This window comes from Chiloscyllium punctatum, chromosome 9 (genome assembly GCF_047496795.1).
Source record: "Chiloscyllium punctatum isolate Juve2018m chromosome 9, sChiPun1.3, whole genome shotgun sequence".
Lineage (NCBI taxonomy): Eukaryota > Metazoa > Chordata > Chondrichthyes > Orectolobiformes > Hemiscylliidae > Chiloscyllium > Chiloscyllium punctatum.
This window is the reverse complement of record NC_092747.1, coordinates 82,181,596-82,197,525: the sequence shown is the minus strand read 5'-3', so window position 1 is coordinate 82,197,525 and position 15,930 is coordinate 82,181,596. Positions and strand designations below refer to the sequence as shown.

The 15,930-nt window shown below is 40.8% G+C and overlaps 1 protein-coding gene across 1 annotated transcript in view; it reads left to right on the top strand.

The window, feature by feature from the left end:
* gpc6a (glypican 6a) overlaps positions 1-15,930 on the top strand; it is a 1,024,509-nt gene that overhangs the window by 282,174 nt on the left and 726,405 nt on the right. The window contains exon 2 of the mRNA XM_072577902.1: positions 6,118-6,276. Within this exon, the coding sequence (XP_072434003.1) occupies positions 6,118-6,276 (159 nt within the window). The remainder of the gene's footprint in view (positions 1-6,117; positions 6,277-15,930) is intronic.

The following is a 15,930-nucleotide window of genomic DNA, read 5'->3' as shown; positions in this document are numbered from 1 at the left end:
ACCTTACAGAGCCATTCAGTCTCATCCAAAGGACCCTCTCCTAATAGATGATAAGCGTTGCTAACAGATAATGTACCCTCAGCACTCAACACCCTCTTCTCCATGTCAGACCTATAAAGATCAGTTAAAAGTGTGGTCTCTTTTTGTATGAAGTTTCTAATTTGAAAGAAAAAAAGAGGTCCCGACTGGGCAATTCATTTTTCCAAGCCAACTGGTCAAAGGACATCAATATGTCCCCCTTTGAATAAATCACCCAGGCAAGACATGCCCCCTAGCTGCTCATAGTTTAAACCCAGAGACAATCATCCCTGGCTGAAAGCCTGGCATACCAACTATGGGTGTCAAAAATGATGTTTTGGCAATATTGCCCTCACCGTGATGCATTGCCCTCCACTATTATGGCTCAGTGGTTAGCACTGCTGCCTCACAGCATCAGGGGCCCAGGTTCAATTTCTGCCCTTGGCGACTGTCTGTGTGGAGTTTGCACATTCTCTCTGTGTCTGTGTGGGTTTCTCCAGGTATTCCGGTTTCCTCCTACAATCCAAAAGATGTGCAGGTCAGGTGAATTGGCCATGCTAAATTGCCCATAGTAATAGTCAGGGGTAAATGTAGGGGAATGGGTCTCGGTGGGTTACTCTTCGGAGAGTTGGTGTGGACTTGTTGAGCCACAGGGCCTGTTTCCATTCTGTAGGGAATCTAATCTAATCTATTGAGGACTGTTGGGCAATGGCAATATTCCTTAACTATTCTCATTTTGTCTGAGAAGACCAGGCTAGTAAGGCAGCATCTTGCCTGAGATGCTTCGATGTCCAACCAAAGTGAGTGAGGGTCCCCCCGGGCCTAATCATTTATGTAAGATAGCAACGAGCTTAACTGATGGTTTTTGATGTCTGGGAGGCCCACTCCGCCTAGTCTGCAATTTAGTCAATTTAATTATGGGCCATTTGTGATACCAGATAAAAGAACTAAACCAGCCACTAAGTCTTCAAAATATTTGTTTAGTAAAAAACAGAGAAAGCATTCACATAGGGTACAATTAGCAGGGCAGAATTGTCATCTTTATGAGAGCTATCCAACCTAATCAAGAAATCAGAAGTGCATTCCATCTACAAAGGTCCTGCTTGATTCTGTCGAATAAATGGGAGCAAAAAGTATACCTAAGTAGAGAAAGCCCTCCTGCAACCATCTCAAAGGGAACCGAGATCCACCCTCAGAATCAGGCACTCTGGGGAGACAACCCATCGGCATGGCCTCTGACTTGCAAAATTGATCTTATAACCCGAGAGCCACCAAATAGACTGGTGCATTATATCAGATGTGGCACTGAGACTGTTGGGTTTGATAAGAAGGCATGAACATCATCCACATACAGTGCAATCTTATGTGATTTCATCCCCACTTCTGGAGCGGTTATATTGGGATCCCTGTATATTGCCTCTGCCAGCGGTTCAATCACCAATGTGAAAAGCAGTGGTGACAAGGGACAGCCCTGTTGACTATCCCTACAAATATTAAAATTGCTTGACTGTACACCATTGGACTGCAGCAAGAGGATCAATATTCAAAAGCTCCACCCACCTGATGAAGGTCTCACCCAGGCCAAACCGCTTCAAAGTATGAAAAAAGATATGGCCACATGACCCTGTCAAATGTCTTTTCTGCGTCTAAGGAGATCACCAATCCCCGTACCGATCGCTGTTGACATACTTGGATCATGTTCAGTAATCTTCTGACGTTATCCATTGGTCTGCTACCTTTTATGAACCCTGTCTAGTTCTCCTTAATGATGGAGGGCAGTACAGTTTCTAGTCTTAATGCCAGAGTCTTGAATAGGATTTTGGACATTCAGGAGTGAAATGGATCTATAGGAAGCACAGACCTCTGGGGCCTCCCCCTTTTTTTAAAGAATGAGAGAGATGTTTGCCTCTCTTAGAGATGGTGGGAGGAGGCCACGATTACGTGAGTCATTAAACATACTAAGCATTGGCTCTGACAATATACTTATAAATTCCTTATAGAACTCACTGGGGAGCCCGTCAGGACCCAGCGCCTTCCCATTCTGGAGCTGCCTGACAGCCTCCTGCACCTCTTCCTCTGACAGTGGGGCATTGAGGAGAGACTCTTGTTCAGGGGTCACTCCCAGAAGGTCCAAATTTTGAAAAAAAGGATTCCATCCTAACCCACCCACTCTCACAGCTTTCAGATACGCATAATTCAGAGTAAAATTTCTGGAATGCTACATTAATCCTTTTGAAATCGTAGGTCAAATGTCCAGTGTCCTCTCTGATTGAGGAATGGACTGGGGGGGCACTCTTTTTCCTAGCAAGATATGCTAGATACTTGCCCTACTTATCCTCATGCTCAAACAGCCTTTGACTTGCAACTATAAGCTCCCTCTTGGCTGTCTGTGTGAGCATGGAGTTCAGCGTAGACTGAAGCACTGGGATCCTGTGTAGTTTAACCAGTGAGGGCCTGTCAAAATATGCCTTTTCAGCTACTTTGAGATGCACCTCGAGCAGGTCTTGCTGCTCAACCATGCATCACCTCTTGCTGGCTGAATAGGAAAATAGCTGTTTCCCAAAGGATGGCTGAGCACAGACCTCTGCTGGCTGAGCCTGAATTTATATCTAAAAAAGCCCTGAACTCAGTAGAAAATAATTCAATAAATTTGTTATCCTTGAGGATGAAGGGGTCCAGTCACTGGTGCCTCAAGCCTATCACTGTATCCTTAATCTTAACCATTAAATCCACTGGGGCATGATCGAAAATAGTGATATTGCCAATTGTACTTGACAACACTGAGCCCAGATGTGCTGTGGGGGTCAGAAAAAGATCAATCCTGGTATTGCATTTATGTGGGTTCAAAAAGAATGTGAAGTCCCTGCCAGTGGGGTAGAGGTGCCTCCAAACATCTACCAATCCCTTAATTGTTTAAATCACAAAGAAGATATCGGTGGGCCTTTGGACAATCTGTCTACCGTAGGGTCTATGAGACAATTGACATTCCCTCCTATGACTAAATGTTGAGAGGCAAGGTTAACCAGTCGAGAAAATGCATCCGTCAAGAATTTAAGGGGGTGGGCCGTGGACAGTAAACATTTAAGATCCCGAATCAAAGCTTTAAGGATTACAAATCTCCCATGTGTGTCTTTAATTCACTCTAATAACTTAAATGGGAGATTCTTTCTAACTAAAATGGCCAACGCTCTACTCCTCATATTGAAAGATGAAAAATAAACCCAGTCATACCCATTCTATTGGAGCTTCAAATGCTTTGCATCATCCAAGTGTGTTCCTTGTAATAAGGCCATAATTTGGAGATGCTGGTGTTGGACTGGGGTGTACAAAGTTAAAAATCACGCAACATCAGGTTATAGTCCAACAGGTTTAATTAGAAGTAGTAGCTTTCAGAGCGCTGCACCTTCATCAGGTGGTTGTGGAGTACACACATACACGCACACACCTATACACAAACATACACCTTGCTCATGACCGGGATACGAAATCATATGTGAAAAACTCCGTCCTCCTTTTGCTCTGATGCATCCTGAGGACCCTGCAGCAGTGAACTCTCCCTGATATGGGTGCTGCACTGTTCTCAGTTTGCCATCAGACTGGTCATCATGTTCATCAACTGTTCATCTCCTTAGAAAGGCAGCCACTTCCCAAAGTTAGGTGAATCTCCAGCCTTGTTTAAATTCTCATAAACCTTTCATCTTAAATCTTTGTTGAAGTTCCCACTGCCTTCTACATGGTCAATAATAAAGATAACATCTCTGCTTCAATTGCTGTCTCACAGATTTTTACAGATTGATCTATCTGTGAGGTTGAGTTATTTTAAGAAAATCCCTGTGTATTGATACTGCATACGCTTTCTACAGACTCTCAAGCTCTCAAAGTCCATTCCAATGGCAACAAAATTCATATAGGCCTTGTGTCTCGGTAGATATTCTAAGCTGTTAACCTTTTGACTCTGAACTCATCTCAATTTTGCAAATCAAGTAGTCACTTTAAAGTATAATAATGTTGAAAGCCATTTTTATTTCTAACACTTCTTTGTGAGACCTGGAGACTATATAGAACTTCTTGCCATTGCCTACTAGTGTGAATATCTTGCGCCTTCTTCACAGTAAATCTCTACAGCCTTTTAATCTTTAACAACCAGCATTGTAGTTTTGTTGTTGGGCAGAATCCAAAGCAGGTCAATTGACCATCTTCATTGCATCATGCTACCTTAAATTAGAAAGCCAAGTCCAAGATGTAACAATCTTATTCATCTCATATTTGTAATCCTTGTCTTGTAATTTGCACAGTGTGATGAAAGCAAACTTAAAGATCATAACAAATTTGTTTGCAGTGCTACGGTACTGCTTTTTCTCGATAAGATAGTTTGGATATTAAGTCGAAGATCTTCAGGCAGGCTTATTAATCTTCTAGACGATGCTCAATTTCAGTAAGACATAAAGTTCATTGACTATGTGCAGTAAAGCTTATTTGTTGTTCATATTTCAGCCACATCGAATTGAGCATTTAAATCTGTTGTTTAGGTATTTGCTTAGATGTTTCAGCGCATAAATTATTGGGTATCAAGGATAATCATGTCAATGAGGGTGCACTGATGTAGTTTCTCTTAAAGATAACTTTGACTAAAAATGAAAAAGGAAATCACTTTTGGAATTATCTAGTAAATGACCATGTAGTGCAGCTGTTCTCAAAATTAGCTTTGCATCACACTACTGATTACTACGTTCAACTAACACTCACATATCTCGTGTATGTCAGCAGACAGGTAAAAATCTTTGAATTTCAACAAATTTTACAATAAGCACAGTTAAGATTTCAATGTTTTGCTGATTTTGTTATGAAGGTGTAGGAATACTGCAACTTTAAGAGAGTGGAAAAGCTAGCAAGGATGTAGAGAAGCACACAGAGTACTGGAAAGTTTAAAATTTAATATTTGTTCAAACAGCTAGATTCACCGGGTTGCCTGGATACAAAAATAAATTTGAATTTGGCCAATCAGTTTAAATTATGCCCCAAGATGCCAAACTCCAATCAAGTTTGAATTTAGTATTTTGACATTATCAATACCAATGAAACGATCCAATGCTTTGGAGTATGATTATCAGACATTATGGAACAGTTAGCTAGAACGGCAAAGAGAACTGATAAAATTACAACAGATGTAGCCTGCTGGTAAGAACTCTGTATGAGGTACTCTGTCTAGAGAAGGAGTTTGCACAGAAAAAAAACATTGACACTGACCAGGAGAGCGAATCTACAGAGAAAGATGCAGAGGGGGGAGGAGTTGGCTGGTTTTTGAAATTTGAATTCTCTGGTAAATCTTAATTAGGGGTTTTATCAGACCAGTATTGTAGAGGGGAAGGTAATAGAAAGGCTTAGCTAAATGAGTTGTAAATAGTTTTTAGTTAATATTCTCTGTTAGACTTTCAAATAATAAAGTTGTTAATGTTTCCTCTAAATAGTGACTTTTGGAATAGTTCTTTGCCTCTCGAATTTTTACAGATTACCGCTCAAAGTAAATCTTTTCTGTGTTGCTGGTTTAAATTAGCAGGTGGGATTTACCCTGTGTCATAACAATTTGTTGTTAATGAGCAAATAAAAAGACATAATGTAGATTGCAATGTCGTAGGTTTTATTTTGCACTCTTTCAAGCAGGTTGATCCCTAGGGGATTGCTTTCTGAGCTCCTTTACCATCTTTTAACAAATTGAGAAAAGGCTGAATGACAAAATAGAACTGGCATTTACATCCTTTCTTCAATCATCCAATGTCTCTTTTCAATTTACGGAGACAATATGCATTATCTGTCCATTACTGTTGAAAACTTGTCTGGAGTAAAACTCTCTTGAACCGCAAAGTCTAAACCCTGGTGAAAATAGAAAGAGAGATCTATCAATGTTTTTAACAGAAAAATTCAAACAAATCAGGGACAGAATTAGCTATAACATGGAGCAGGTCCTCCAGAACTGTAATAACATCCAGCCAACCCAGGAAAACAACAATTTCATTGCAAAGCTTACCACAAACCGCCATATCAATTCACAATGGAGGCCCAGTTTGTTTACAGCTAAATGACTTTTCAATTTCTTTTCAGGGGAGCATCTGCGAATATGTTCAAAAGGTTACACATGCTGCACCTCAGAAATGGAAGACAAGCTCAGCCAGCAAAGCAAACTGGAGTTTGAAAATATGGTCGAAGAAACCAGTCACTTTCTGCGTACAACATTTGTTTCCAGGCATAAGAAATTTGATGGTAAGTGTATTGGCGATTTTGAAATTTTGCAGTTTTGTAGTCTTTCATCCGATACTCTCTTGAGCTTCTGGCTCTCTGCTGTAAGTCCTCAAAGGAATTTAGATGCGCCTCATGATTGGAAACTGCTGTACCTCTTTGTTATCCAAATTGTGCATAATTCCAGACCACAAGGTTGTGTTGAATGTAACATTCTCCTGAAGGATTTTGTTTTTTTCTTTCAGCTTTCCTTTAGATGTGAGCTCATTGTATGGAACAACATACCTTACACAGACAGAACCTTTTTTGTATTGTAGAGAGAAATGACTCTTTGCCCTTGTCACAAAGGAAATTAATAGTTAGCAGTGAATTACCAACAATTAATCCAATTGAACATTTTACACGACGTCATTGACTACAAAGAAAAAGCACAGTCACTTTGTGAGCTTGATTAATCTTTGTGCTTAGAATTACAGAATCCCTGCAGTGTGAAAAGAGGCAATTCAGCCCAACAAGTCCACACTGACCCTTCAAAGAGCATCGCCCCTTCCAGATCCAAACCTGACCCTACCCTGTAACCACATATTTACTACCTTGTCTGCATGCTACAGACAATTTGTCATGGCCAATACACCTAAGCTGCGCACCATTGGACGATAGAAGGAAATTGGAGCACCTAGTGGCAGCCCAAATCGAGAACATGCAAACTCCACACAGACAGTAACTCGAGGCTAGAAGTGAACTTGGGTCCTGAACACTGTGAGGCAGTAGTGCTAACTACTGAGCCACTGTGCCACCGAAACTTCACTGATAGACATGTTGCAATAGATCTCGATATTGTCTTGAGTTTCAATTCTTTTTTTCCCTTTCAAATCAAGACCTGGACTAAATGGTTAACTCAAATTATATTACAGCTGTTCTAGTGCCTCTGAAAAGTGCAGAACAATGTAATTGTGCTTGCAAAATATCTGCTTTCACATTCTGTCCAACAGATTTATCACTTCATGATTCAAATGGCAATGAGTATTTAATTCTGCAGGAGGATAAGTGGCAGTGTGATCTTTGATTAGTCATAATGTTTGAGAAGTTTTCATATATCTGGAAGAAGAGTGACTACCTCCTAATAGAAGTTAAAGTACCCAAGAGAGATGAAATGTCTCGTAGACTTCCAAGAGAAGCAAAGGAAGAATTAGAGGAGGCTTTGAGCATCGATTTACAGTCAAGGCTGGCCATAGGCAGTGCTAGAAGATTGAAGGTTGTAGCAATTGTAATGACGTCAACCAGGTGGACTTCATAAAATATGAGTCCCCTGTTGTACAGCCATTAATTTGGTCTGACAGATCTAAACAGGGGTGTCAGAGGTTCTGTTCACTTTGATATTTGGCTCTGAGAAAGCTGGATCAGTATCATGGACTATCCATATGTAAGTAAGTGACTTAGTGATAGAATACCAGTCTCTGTGATCATTTTTGTGGTGAGAAGAGAAAAGCATGCTCCTGAAGAAAATCATTCTCTTCTGAAATGCTCCAGAAGCAAGAGGCAAGTTATTGTGCATTGCACTCTGTCTGTATCAGAGGAACCTGAGCCGGTGCTAAAATGCCCCAGGAGGATCGACAAAAAAAGAATAGGCCAATGTCCTCAGACTCAGAAGGAGAGAGACGTAGCGATTGTCGTGGGGTCAGCCTGGTGGACCTCATAGAATGTGAGTTTTTTGATTAGGGTGATTAATTGTGTCCAATCAGGGACCTCTGGTTGATAGATATAAATAGGAGTATAAGAGGTTCCGTTCACTCCAAGAGCTGGCTCTAAGGAGACTAGATCAGTGTTAAAGACTCTACACATGTAAATTATTGATGGCTTGGTGACAGGATACCAGCCTCGATGGGGCTATTTCAGACGATTTTAAACATTGTGTTGTTGCCCAAAACAGAGAAGAGCCAGCTGAGATATTGACTGGTTTAGCCAGCCTAAACTTAGTCATGGGCAAACTGAGAGAAGATTTTTTTAAAAAGTTGTTCAGAAGGTCAGTGAGAAATAATTTGTAAGAGGAAGGTCTGGCCTGACTAAACTGGCTTTAGATATCCGGAGATAACCAGTACGATTGATGAGGGTGATAGATTTGTTCCAATACACATGGATTTTCACAGAGGTTTGGCATGGACGGAACCTCATGGACATAAAGGAGGCCTGAGCCACTGGAGATCCAGCAAGAGTACCATATTGCCTCATCACCAGAAGCTGCCCCTGGTTCGTCACCAGAATTAAGCACGGTGCAGCATAGTCACCATGCTAAATGGGACAGACTTCAAACAAATCTAGCATTTAAGACTGGATTTCCATGAGGTTCTATGGGCCATCAACAGCAGCAGAATTGCACTACAGCATAATCTGTAACCTCATGGCTTGGCATATCCTCTACTCAACCATTACCATCAAGCCAGGGAACAACCACAGTTTGAATGAAGAGTGCAGGAGAGCATGCCAGGAGCAACACCAGGCACACCTGAAAATGAGGTGTCAACCTGATGAAGTTACCAAACAGGACTACTTGCATACCAAATATCACCAGTAGCAAGTGACAGAGAGAGCTAAGTGATCTCACTACCAACAGATCAGATCTAATCTCTGCAGTCCTGCCACATCCAGTCGTGAATGGTGGTGTACAATTAAACAATTCACTGTAAGAGGACACTCCACAAACATTCCCATGCTCAATGATGGAAGAGCCTAACAAACAAGTACAAAAGGTAAAGCTGAAGCATTCACAGCAATCTTCAGCTAGAATTGTCAAGAAGATGGTTCATCTCGGCCTCCTTCGGTGATCCCCAGTAAAATAGATACTAGTCTTCAGCAAATTCAATTCACTCCATGTGATATCAAGAAATGGTTGGAGGCACTGGATATGGCAGACACTATGGGCCCTTACAAAATTCTGGCAATAGTACTGAACTTGCTGCTCCCCTAGCCAAACTGTTAGTTACAACATTGGTATCCTACCCGACCATGTGAAAAATTGTCCAGATATGTCCTGTATATAAAAAGCAGGACAAAATTACCACCCCAACAGTCCACTCTTGATCATCAGTAAAGTGATGGAAGGTGTCATCAACAGTGCTAATAGCACCCTTTCCGAAATAACCTGCTCAATGATGCCCACTTTGGGTTCTACCAGGGCACTCAGTCCTGACCTCATCACCGCCTAGATTCAAACATGGACAAAAGAAATGAATTCCAGAGGTGAGGTGAGAATGACAGCCCTTGACATCAAGGCCGCATTTGATCGATTGTGGCATCAAGGATCCCTAGGTGTCACTTACTTCCTGGTTTGTTGTCTGTGAGGGTACTACAGTGGCTGCTTACTCTGGTAATGATATCACTGCTGATGGAGGCCTGGAGATTCTCATGACAAAGCACAAGAATCAAACAGATGTTGAGAAATTGTAAATCCACACCATGGAGATTGATTTTCCTTTGTGGGCAACTTTTTAAAAATATTGGCGAGAACCCCTATCACTTTCAGGTGTACTGCGTAAGCTGGCACATTAGCATTTATACAAAACTTACCACATGCTTTCAGTGGAATACATATTGGCCAGTCTTTATGTAGAAAATAAATGTTGTTGACAGTGTGGTGCTGGAAAAGCACAGCAGTTCAGGCAGCATTGGAGGAGCAGGAGAATCGACATTTCAGGCATAAGCCCATCATCAGGAAATAAATGTTGTTGGGCTTATATTTCATGGTTGAATCTGTCACATGTGATTTACCTAATTGTTGCTCCTCATGGAGATACTTATCCATCGACAATTAAATACATTCAGTGATACAGAATCATGTCATGGTTATGATTATACATAGAACATAGAACATAGAACAGTACAGCACAGAACAGGCCCTTCAGCCCACAATGTTGTGCTGACCATTGATCCTCATGTATGCACCCTCAAATTTCTGTGACCATATGCATGTCCAGCAGTCTCTTAAATGTCCCCAGTGACCTTGCTTCCACTACTGCTGCTGGCAAAGCATTCCATGCTCTCACAACTCTCTGTGTAAAGAACCCGCCTCTGACATCCCCTCTATACTTTCCTCCAACCAGCTTAAACTATGACCCCTCGTGGTAGCCATTTCTGCCCTGGGAAATAGTCTTTGGCTATCGACTCTATCTATGCCTCTCATTATCTTGTATACCTCAATTCAGTCCCCTCTCCTCCTCCTTTTCTCCAATGAAAAAAGTCTGATCTCAGTCAACCTCTCTTCATAAGATAAGCTCTCCAGTCCAGGCAGCATCCTGGTAAACCTCCTCTGAACCCTCTCCAAAGCATCCACATCTTTCCAATCATAGTTACTATGGTGTAGAAGAAAAACAAATAACTTTTACCAACAACTTTGACAGACATTTATGTAATTGAATATATTGTAGTGGATATTCAATTCACTATTGTGTATGAGAATTCTAACCTTCAATCTTAACCTTCGTAAAATATGATCTGTCTATATAGCATGCAAAACAATACTTTTCACTGTATCTTGGTACATGTGACAACAATAAATCAAACTTTACTTCATTAAAGAAAGCTATACCTTGACACTGCCCAGATAAACCATACACTAAAAAACAGAAAGGACATCTCCAGCTATAATTCCTCTCATATTACACTGAAAGGTGACTACTCATGGCTAAGTTACATCCTCATCATGCACACAAGAAACGTATTCTGTTTCAGCCTCTGGATTCAAGCTATGGAGGGAAACAGTTGTATCCAAGTAATTAGATATGATGGTGTTCTCCACTACTTTGCCCAGCAAATGTGTCTGGGTATGAATATAGGAATACAAGAACATGAATAGGCCATTCAGTACCTTGAGCCTGTTCTGTAATTCAATGAAATCATGACTGATCTGTGGCCTAACTCCATAAACCTGATTTTGGCCCATATCCCTTAATACTCTTGTTTAGCAAACATTTATTGATCTCAGATTTAAAACTAACAACTGATATAGTATCCACTGCCAGTTATGGAAGAGAGTTCTAAAAATATACTACCTTTGTGTGTAAAAGCACTTGTTAACATCTCTTCTGAATAGTCTGGCCCTAATTTTTAAATTATTCTCCCTTATTCTAGACTCTCTAACCACAAGGTATAGTTTTTTCTTTATTAACCTGACTACTTTCTGTTAATAACTTGAAGATTTTGGTCAAACCATCCCTTATCTTCGAGATTCTCGAGAAAACAGGTCTTATTTTATAATCTCTCCTCATAACCTAATCCCTGAAGTCCCGGTATCCTTCTTGTAAATGTATGTTGTACTCCCCCAAGGCGAATATGTCTTTCCTCAGGTGTGGTTCCCAGATCTGGTCACAGTGGGGTCTAACCAGATATTTGTCGAACTGCATCATAACCTTATACTCCAGTCTTCTAGATATTAAGGGCAGCATTCCATTAGATTTTCTGAATATTTTCTGCACCACTTGAACCACAAATCTCTTTGAACATCCACTGTAATTAGCTTTATTCAACCAGAAAGTATCCTGATCAGTCCTATTTTGGTCCAAAATGGATAATCTCACACTTGTTTTCACTGAACTCCAAGTGCCACAATTTTGTCCATTCACTTAGTCTATCCATATCCCTTCGTAAATTCATGCAATCATCTGCACTGTCTGCAATGCTGCCCAACTTTGTGTTGTTAACAAATTGGGACTATGCCATTGTCCAAGTCGTTAACAAGTAAGGTGAATAATTGAGGGCCTGATATCCTTGTGGGACACTAATAATCACATTCTGCTAATTTGAGTGCCTACCCATTATTTCCCTACTTGCTGTCACCTGCGACTGAAACAATTTCCTAGCCATGCCCTCAATTTGCCCTCAATTCTTTAACACTTTCTTATGCGGGACATCATCAGATGCATTCTAGAAGTCCATATGAACAATGCCCTAGCCCATTAACTTAGTCATGTCTTGAAAAACATCAGTGAGGTTTCAGGTATGACCTGCCTGTCATGAATCCATGATGGCTCTCCCTGATTAACTGAGTTGTTTTTCCCATGTTCAGTTCCCTATATGTGATTAGAGACTCCAACAATTTCCTACACATGTGTCAAACCTCTTATTAATAAAAGGTTGTCACCAAAAGGTTCTGGTACCATGCAGCTTTGTAAGATAAACTACAGGTTTATGCGTTGGGTAGAAGCTTCCAAGAAAAGATGTGAGCATTTGCACACCACAAAGTCTTGATTTGCTGCCAGTTATTCTTTCTAATGATGGTTAGTCCCATTGATCTCCTCTGAACATTAACAGCTTTAATGGGGTAAAGAATTGCTTTGAATGGAAGTTTTAACATTATCACCTTAACGATCATGTCCTGATTCTCCTTTACAAATACTTGGCACATTTGCCTCTGAGTTCCTTCTCCTCATGTTGAATGGAGACATTAAACAATTTGAAGTATGAATACAGATCTAAGTCATAATAGTTGAGAGAGAAATTCCAGATACACATTTACCTGTTGATACACTTATGTCCTGTGACATAATTTGGAGACAAAGTGTGTATCTTTTCTGTCTGTTACAACCATCAGATACCTCAAAGCCTTTTACAGTCCATGAAGTACTTTTGAAATGTAGTGAGTTTTGTAACGGAGGAAACATGGCAAACAATTTGAGAAAAGTAAATTCCCACAAACAGCAACATGGTAATGACCAGACAATCTATTTTTATGGCATGATTGAGGGATTCATATTATTCACAATCTTTGGGAATACACTCCTACTCTTCTTCGAAACACTGGCAGAGAACCCATTATCTGGGCACAGCAGAGGACAAAAAGGCCTCAGTTTGAAGCTTTATCTGAAATACACCACGTCTAACAGTGCAACATACTGGTGTTGCACTGGAGTATTAGACTTGCACCCCAGGCCTGGAATGGAACCTGAACCCAGAGACTCTGAATCAGAGGGGAGAGCTCTCTCATCGAACTTTTGCTTATAAATGAGAGGGTCCAGAACAGCCAGTTTTCCCTCAGAAGCTGGCAGATAAAATGTAGCAAGATGTTCTTTAAACCTGTTTTTGCTTAATTTTATATTTTACCATTTTAATAGCTGGCTGATTTTCTTTTCGGGATGTCATTATTTGCTGTGTCTGTAATTTTTCTGTTTATTTATGGGATGTAGTCATCACTGGTTAAGCTAGTATTTATTACCCATCTCCCATTGCCCTTGAAATGATAGTGGTGGACTACCTTCATGGACTACTGCAATGTATGTGTTGTATGTGCACCTACAATGCTGTTAGGGAGGGAGTTCCAGGAATTTGATCTAGTGTCACTGAAGGAAAAATTCCCAAGTCAGGATGGTGAGTGACTTGGAGGAGAGCTTGTGTTCCCATGTATCTGCTGCCTTTTTTCTTCTAGATGGACATGGTTGTGGATTTCAAAAGTACTTTGCAAGGAGTGTTGATGAATTTCTGTAGCGCATTATATGGATGATACGTATTACTGCTACTGAGAGTTGGTTATGGAGGGAGTGAATGTTTGTTTATGTGGTCTCAATAGTGGGCTGCTTTGTCCTGAATTATAAGACCATAAGACATTGGTGGAGAAATTAGGCCATTCAGCCCATTGGGTCTGCTCCACCATTCAATCATGGCTGATAAGTTTTCAACCCCATTCTCCTGCTTTCTCCCCATAACCCTTGATCCCTTTGATAACCAAGAACCGATCAATCTCAGTCTTAAATATATGACCTGGCCTCCACAGCCTTCTGTGGCAATGGATTCTATAGATTCACCACTCTCTGTCAGAAGAAATTTCTTCTTATCTCCATTCTAAAGGGTCTTCCCTTTACTCAAAGGCTGTGCCCTCAGGTCCTAGTCTCTCCTACCAATGGAAGCATCTTCCTAACATCTACTCTGTCCAGGCCATTCAGTATTCTATATGTTTCAATTAGATCCCCCCTTATCCTTTTTAACTCCATTGAGTATAGACCCAGAGTCCTCAAACATTACTTATATGTTAAGCTTTTCATTCTTGGGATTATTCTCACGAATCTCCTCTGAACACACTCCAGGGCCAGTATATCCTTTTGGAGATATGGGGCCAAAACTGCATACAATACTCAAAATGTTGTCTAACCAGAGTATTATAGAGCCTCAGAAGAACAGTCATGCTTTGATATTCAAGTCCTCTCAAAATAAATGCCATTGTTACATTTGCCTTCTTAACTACTGACTCAACCTGCAAGTTTACCTTGAGAGAATCCTGGACTAGAACTTCCAAGTCTTTTTGCACTTCTGACTTCTGAATTTTCTTCCCATTTAGAAAATAATGCATGCCTGTATTCTTCCTACCAAAGTGCATGATCTCACACTTTCTCACATTGTGCGCTATCTGCTCCTTCTTTGCCCACTGTCCTAATCTGTCCAAATCCATCTGCAACCTCCCCACCTTCTCAATGCTACTCGTCCCTCTACCTATCTTTGAGTCATCTGCAAGCTTAGCTGGAATGCCGTCAGTTCCTTCATCGTTAATGTATAAAGTGAAAAGTTGTGGTCCAACACTAAACCTTGTGAACACCACTTATCACTGGTTGCCATCCTAAGAAGGGCCCTTTTATCCCCACTCTCTGCATTTTTTTCAAACAGCTAAGCTTCTATCTATGCTAGCCCCTTGACTCTAACACCACAGGCCTTTATCTTATTTCTTAGCCTTCTCTGCGGGACCTTGTTAAAGGCCTTCTTGAAGTCGACGTTGATAGCATCATTGGCTCTCCATGGTTGAACCTGCTTGTTACTTCCTCAAAGAATTCTAGCAGATTTGTCAGGCATGACCCCCCTTGATGAAGCCATGCTGACTTTGCCCTGTTTTACCATACACTTCCAAGTATTCAGAAATGTTATTTTCACAATGGATTCCAGGATCTTACCCATGACCAAGGTTAGGCTAATCAGTCTGCAATTTTCTGTCTTTTGCCTTTCTCCCTTTTTAAACAGGAGTGACATGTTAGCGATTTTCCAGTCCTCTGTGACCCTCCCTGAATCTAGCAATCCCTGAAAGATCACCACTAACGCCTCAACCATGTCTTCAACTATCTCCCTAGGAACTCTGGGGTGTAGTCCATCTGGTCCAGATGATTTGTCCAGCTCAGAACATTGAGTTTTTCTGGTAACTTCTTCTCGGTGATGCCACTATACTCAGCTCTGTCTCCTCACTCTCTTGAAATTTTGGGATATTACTCATGTCTTCCACCATGAAGATTGATGCAAAATAGCTATTCAGTTCCTTAGCCATTTCTTTGTTCCTTACTATTGTGTTTCCAATGTCATTTTCCAGTGACCCAATGTCCACTTTTGTCTCTCTTTTGCCTTTTATATATCTAAATAAACTCTTACAGTCTTCCTTTATATTACTGGATAGCTTACCCTCATTTATAATCTTCTCCCTCCTTATTTCTTTTCTTGTTGCTCTCTGTTGGTCTTTGTAAGCTTCCCAATCCTCTGGTTTCCCACTGTAGTTTGACACATTATATGGTTTTTCCTTTGCTTTTATACTTTCCCTGACTTCCCTCGTCATCCATGGTTGCCTCATCCTCCCTGTACCATGCTTCTTTTTCCTCGGAATTGATCTCTGCTGTGTCTCCTGAATTTCCCCCAGAAACTCCTGCCATTGCTGTACCACTG